At 43.4% G+C, this 7,188-nt stretch overlaps 1 protein-coding gene across 1 annotated transcript; it reads left to right on the top strand.

Annotated features, from left to right (window-relative positions):
* Window positions 1-330: 330 nt before the first annotated feature.
* Window positions 331-6,699, top strand: T265_05931 (hypothetical protein; the record flags this gene model as incomplete). Its single annotated transcript, XM_009171066.1, has 4 exons — window positions 331-642; window positions 678-898; window positions 2,713-2,802; window positions 6,289-6,699. 4 exons carry the CDS (start codon window positions 372-374, stop codon window positions 6,601-6,603), a joined length of 897 nt encoding a protein of 298 aa, XP_009169330.1.
* Window positions 6,700-7,188: the final 489 nt, after the last annotated feature.

The raw sequence follows: 7,188 nt of genomic DNA, 5'->3' as shown, positions 1-7,188 counted from the left end.
TGATGATGATGATGATGATGATGATGATGATGATGATGATGATGATGATGATGATGATGATGATGATGATGATGATTGCTTATACAAACAGGTCTTTCTAGGCATCTTACAACAACAGCAGCAAACCCTGCGTAACAAAACAAATCTGCAAAATGCTTTTTCTCTGGTGACCGGTTTGACACGTTTCTCGACGGCCGGTTCAGAGATCCTGAGTTTGGTTTTACTATATTTCACTTGTGATCTCTGGTTGGAGTCCACTATGGCGAAGCGTAACCTTGTTTGCCCGACGGTATTACCACTATTCTATCGATAACTGTTTTCCTCTTTCAGCCTGTCTCACTTTTTGGTGCAACAATCGTTTGATTTTAGCGATGGACCTGGTTTATCGACTTAACAGACATTCGAGCCCGGTATCATTTTTGCGTGCGATCTTTCAGCCACTGACATATCCGTTGTTTGGCGCACTTGTGAAATTAGCCCTTATCAGGCATCACCTAATGATACTAAACTGGGACGCGTTCAACAGAGCCTATGCACATCGTTCTAAGCGCACACCTCTGATAACTGTCTCGAACCACCATTCATGTCTTGACGACTTTATGCTCTTCGGATCGCTATTATCCCTACTGGATCTTACAAGTGGTAAGTGATCCTGGTTGATCATCATGTATGTTTAGTTCGTCGTTACAGGTGGACTTTGACCGCGGTGGATATCTGCTTTACGACAAAATTGCATAGTTTCTTTTTCAATTGGGGAAAAGGCATCCCTGTATGGCGCACAGTGCGTGATTGGAAATCTGGGAAGCTGATTTCCAAGGGTGGAGGTGTTGATCAACCGTCGATGAACTTTTCTCTCGATCTGTTGAATAGGGGAGATTGGATTCACGTCTTTCCTCAGGTTTGCTTTGCTAGGTTTCAGTAACTAATTTGCGCATTGCAACACATCACCATGGTATTGATTCAGAACATAGTGTAGGGTTTGTTTTACTTGCTTCATTAGAATTCCACTGGTTTCTATCCAAACTAACCAACAACCACGTGAATGATAATGAAGAGAAGGTGACTTCAAAAAGGAGACCTAATACTGTGTACGTCCTATACCTTGGTCTCAATCTGTGGCTTCTTCGACCGATAGCTACATCTGCAAGGGAACTGAATCATGAGAATTAATCCAGTGCTGAGGGCGCGCTGGTTGTAAGCCCGATCGGTTGTAATCGTGGGGAGTGAGGCAAATCAGCCCTGCGATGAATACAATAACTGCGATATGGGAGAGCCAAACACCCAAACGCTTCTCAGCCAATATACTTCATGATCTGGAATAAAGTGGTCGCATCCCTACAACTCATTAAGATGGACCTACACTGCGTTTGCCACTCAGACTGCTAATACCGATTTAAGGGATGGATGATAAACACTTCGTGCTGGTGACCCGATTGTCATGGCGAACGGGAGGTATCTACATCCAGTCTTCCTTTGGGCACAATGTTGAGAATCGTTGTGTCGGCAGCCTGAGATCCACTGGTGTTAGTAAATATAAAAGGAAAGGACGGATTATTGTGGGGTGAGCAACTGAGTCAGAATTGTTTAGCTTCTGTGATCATTTATCTCGCCGTCGTCCAATCAAGTTACCGGCATTGGGAACAAGGTCTTATTTAGTAGACTGGCCCACCAGGGTACATAGCTATACTTTTAGTTTGGTCTTGAACCACAAGGTGTTCACCAGCCCGAACGTAGCGGCAATATTCAATGGCCGAGCGAATAGTGTCGTACTGATGCATCGGTACTCGCGTTGACTGACAAAAATGCCCGTAGATCGTAACTGAAATCAAAGTCATTCTTTCATTGCTAACACCGTAACACTTCTGGCCTGTATGAACGAGTTTTTTCTCCGGGCAACACCGGACGATTGCTTATGAACGTCAGTAATCTGTCACCGACACACACTACTAGATTAGCCGGAGCCGAGATACGCCTTCCAGTTGGCTTCGTCTAAATGAACCGATGTGTTTGCGAATAATCTGCCGATCTGGTTAGAGACAGGGCGTCTGCTCAGTTGCCACATTCTGCGACAACAGGCAAAGTGCGCGTTTGTATTGGACAGTTGACGCAGATTTGGTTTCATCATTTTTAACATAACTGTTTGAACTAGGATTGAATCTTGTTATTGAATATTCATAAGATCCTCAGCATAGGTTAGATGTATTTTTCGAAATACAAATACGTGGCCTTTTTGGAAGAAAGATTTTGACGGAGTCACGAAGCTCATTCAAGATAACGCCTTTTGCTGGGACAATGTCGGAGCGCTCGTTACTAACGGAACAGTCACTCCAGTCGCTGCGTTATCTACTGATAACCTTTCCTAATTCAGCCCACGGATTTGAATGTTCTACTTTAGTCACCTCTCGTGCAAATAAGTCATCCTCTCCTACGTCTCCTTTAGACGCGTCGTGAATCTTCACAGAGTTTTTCTCACTTCGTCAGTGAAGTTTCGTTCGGAGGGAGGCACCCTATTTTCTACGCAGCCGATCGCGACTTGCCAATAAGTGGTATAGATTTGGTGTGTGTGTGGGGACTTGGCCATCCTTGTTTTCTTTCCGCCCTAACTCTCGGTGCGTTCTCCACATTAAATTTACTACTAATGCCAAACAACAAACACTTTCTCAAATAAATAAGCCAAATTTGGCCACATCCGTATTCGTCTCGCATTCACAGGGTCGGATTATCCATCCTTATGAACGTGACACTGAAACAGATATTCGATTACGGTGGGGCGTTGGTCGTTTAATAGCGGAATCGAAAGAGGTGAGTCCCGTAAGCTAGGTGTGTTCGTGTTAATGTGTGTGTATATGGATGACTCATTGTTTTGGCTGACGCATAAACAGACGGCCGTCTGGTGTATCCATTTGGTGAACAAGTCAAACAAATCTGACACGTAGTCGCTCTTCGGTTCTACGTTGATCATGTCTGTTTCATTTGTTTGCCGCTGTAAATAACCGAGATATTTAGATGCGCTTTGTGGCGAGGACTTTATGAATGTGCCTAACAGAAGAACGTTGTAGGATTGTGCAATGATCACCGATTCTGATGTTCATTTGAGATCCAGTCGATAGGCAACATATGTGGATTAATTTAAATAGAGGTTAATGGGACATTTTGCTTTCTTTTTATATCCACTGACCACTGCGTATAGCTAAGAGTTTGGTTAGCGCGTTTCTGCGAAGGTACCAATATTCGTTTGTTGTATGGACTTTCAGTGCTCCAACCTTACCGAAGCACCAATTTGGTGTGTCGAATCTTTATCACTCATCTTGCCTTGCACCAGTGTGGTGTTCCCGTACACCTTTACTCATAATTCTTTATATTATAGCTTGTATGTTCTAACTGGACAGACGGTTCATTTTCTGCTTTAATCATATAGCTGAGAAAGTTACCGTCTTGGTTCAGCATTTCCCTCATCAGTAATCGTCAGATTGCATCATGAAATTGGGGCTTCGCATTTTCAAGGCTGTAAACGTGGAATGTGCACCACTCGCAGTCAAATTAGGTGGTTGTTGAAGCTCACAAGCCGGGCGAGAGTAGTTCTGAAACCGTTATGCTAGCCTCGTGCTACTTGATAGGTAGCAGTACTGTGATATGATTAATGCAAGACAACATTTGCGCTCGAAGTGAGGTATGTCTTTACTAGGAATAATGATTCTTGAGCGTAGATGACAGTTTGTAGCACATATCGGACTGTAATTGGTATTCCACATTCGTAACTTGACGAAGTGGACCGGTCATAAGCACAAGATCAAAAGTCGTCAGCGATAGTGTGAAGTTCGCTTTCATGGTCCAATAGTCATCACAAACAGCTACACGTGTATTCCAGTGCCGGCCCTTTATCGCCTTACAACCTTTACAGTTAGCTTGAGTTATGACTTTACAGTTCATTCTCGTCATAACGCTATCATTCCGAATGGTGTGACGGTAAGCCACGTTGCAGTGAGCTTAAGCTTCAGACTCTCGACGAGTTTCTGACAGTTGAAAGAGGACTTAGATCCCGTGAAACGTACATATATGCAGAGATTCAGTTGAATCCTAATTGATCCTCTCACTTACGGTACTCTTCAACTGAATATGCCGCACAAAGACCACCACATGTTTCAATTGGGGTAAGGTACCGCGGTATATTGTTTCGACGGACCACACAACTCATCATCATCGACGGCATGACATCAGTTTTCAACACTGATGCTTCAGTGCTGTACAGCTGTGATTCATTTGAAAGCCTTATTCTGAAAAATGGTGATAGTGCTAGACTACCACATTCCAAAGTGCCTACACCTCTAGACACTCATCCAGACAATCTGTATAGAAATTGACATCAAGAACGCCACTGACATCGATTAGCAGCCATATCTTGCAGCGTCCCTAACCAGGCGCAGTGGAGATCGCACACTCCTCATCCTCGAAGGGTAGTAGCACTGATGGTACCCAGACTTTCCTAATCTCCTTGATGCCCCTGTGCCAGATCAAAGGCAGGTTACCATTCTGCTTTCACTACTCTGGACTGGGCACGGAAAACAGCACAACTCATAAGATGGCTGAAAAAATTTTGACAACCCACGGCCGGGTTCTCATTTCTTTTGGCTTATCACCAACTTAATTTCCTGCATATTTATTTGAAAAATACCATAAACGAGAGTTTCGGCTGGGATTCAGCTGAGTCTGTCATTAAAACCAAAGTAGTTTGCAGGTGAACGTATTTCGCGAATGGCGCTCAGGCTCAATCAAAACGTAAGGTTGACGGTATCTCGGGGACTACACGTACCTAATGGGTCATAAGAATGGCATAATATACGGTAATGGGTAGAGAAGACCCTTTCATTGACACACTATCGTAAACGGACAATTTGGATGAGATTACAAACTCTAAACTATCACAACGTCTTTTCTAATGGTCGTTTCCACTTCCAACGTGAAGTCGCCTCAGTACAAAATCATGGTAACTCCCAATTAGAACACGTATTTCGGGCTGGCTTGTGTTAACTCATGTTCAAGTTAGTCGGTCTCCTCTGGAAGCTTTTGAACAGAGAAGTAATCAACATATTCAGTGATCTTTAAGAACAATTAGGATCGACTTGTGCTTGCATCTTACGGTTAGACGGCACTCTGAACAAAGTTCGAATTGGACCTGTCTGAACCAGCAAGTTCTGGTTGATGGACGTAGTGCCACTACCGCTGCGGAATTTAACTAGACGGTCAAAGTCAAGCAGATCACAATCCTCAACTGCAATTACACTATTGTCGGGATCACTCTGAAGTATAGCTGTCCAGTTTTTTTAGAGTTCTTTGCCAGTCAGAGGGCCCGATAGATATGTGAACTTCCCTAACAGCGAACTGATGTTACTGCATAAACTACGTAGAATATGCATTCTCTCGGCATTTTGTGTCTTAAAGCTATCTTCAGTTAAGCCCGTCATTTTTTGCCCCTTTTAATAATTAAGAAAGGTACAGTTCCATTTATGACAGACACTTGACGAATTATTTCATCAGTGGAAGCAGACTCCCAACCTCAGGCACTGTGTATAGTACCACATAGTTCATAATACATGTATAATATATTACTATATATTGTAGTATATGGTAATACCACCTAGAAATAAATTGAGTTAAACGCCAATCAGCTGACGAACGGCAATCGAGCACCTTCCACAAATTCGTAAAATAAACTTCCTGAGAGGGACAGGACAGCCGTTTCTGAAGTTATTGTCAAATCAAAGCAGCAAGACCCATGGACTGGACATACATGCCATCAGCGGAACTGAGCGTTTTGGAAAAACCATGTGACTGTAGGAACTACAGGTTGTTTCGTCCGACACTGCAGTGCTGCTTTCCGTTGAAAAAACCGGGGGACCTCGGATGCATTTAACGATTGGGCGGATAGTCCAACATTTGCGAGTAAAGTGTGCAGTCGTATGGTTGTTTCTAAATGAAGACCTTTGCCGATGAGCTGTTGAATAGACGGAATGGTGTGTCTATGCTGGTCGTCGGAGGTTGTACTGGTACTAGCTATTCAGAGGAATCTCACTGGAGTTGAGTGAACAACGCATTGGTCGGGAGTCGGCCATTGGTGTATGGGGATAAAAGCGACCGTGCTGCCTTCAGGAACCAGGCCAGACGTCTAAAGTCTTCAGCTGAGTACAGTTCATCTGGTTGATGAAAAGCAAACTTCTTGACAGTGGCTCACTGAGTTACCATTTGCGATGTAAAGCTACTAAATCCATCGTTATTTTCTTCTCTTTACAGCCACCTATCGTTCTTCCAATTTGGCATTGTGGGTTTGACACACTCAATCCATCTGATCCGTCAGACACTTTAAAAACCATAACCTACATACTGGGAAAACCGCAGTGCTTGACCATCGGCGTGGGCGAGCCACTGGATATTTGTTCCCTCCGAAAGGAAATTCAAGACATTTGCGATAACCATACGGTATCTGACAATCGTCGATCACTAATACATGCTCGGCTCACTGACATTGTTCAACGTAAACTTTATGCTCTGAAAGCCAAAACAGATAAAGAACATCAAGCCCGATTGTGTTCTTTGTACACTAGATGAACGTTTATTGCTTATGTTTTATATTTTATTCCTACACTGGTATGTTTAGTTTTTCTATGATTGCTCCATATATTGATGCCGCACCTGCCCCGTGAGAATTTGTGTTTTAGCTTCAGTCTTCTATTTTTTTTACTGGAACGGCAGAATATATGTCGGTCTTGTTAAGTGCTCATGGAGTACGATTTTCACTTGACGGCAGAATATATGTCGGTCTTGTTAAGTGCTCATGGAGTACGAGTTGCTTTCCTAGCTTACTTCGAGAAAAAGGATAAAGTGAACATGAGGGAATGCATGGTTCTTTCGACCGGTCAGTTCTTTTCAAAACGTTTGGGCAGCAGCGTATGCCCCAGAAGTCCGAGTATAGCTCTGTTTTAACTCATACTTGTGGGTGCGTGAGTGTGTTGGAAGCTGTCCATAAGTTCTTTACGCGGTTACGAATACGACATCTATTAAGGTAACTTTCGGGACTAGTCGCGTTTCGCCGGTTAGCTCGTGGTCATTTAAATTCCCCTTTTCCGGCAAAGTTTGGCACTTACCTAGAAAACATAACGCTTGATCGTAGGAAGACTTGTTTTTGTTGAGCTC

This window comes from Opisthorchis viverrini (genome assembly GCF_000715545.1).
Source record: "Opisthorchis viverrini unplaced genomic scaffold opera_v5_115, whole genome shotgun sequence".
NCBI lineage: Eukaryota > Metazoa > Platyhelminthes > Trematoda > Opisthorchiida > Opisthorchiidae > Opisthorchis > Opisthorchis viverrini.
This window is presented reverse-complemented; position numbering and strand designations above follow the sequence as displayed.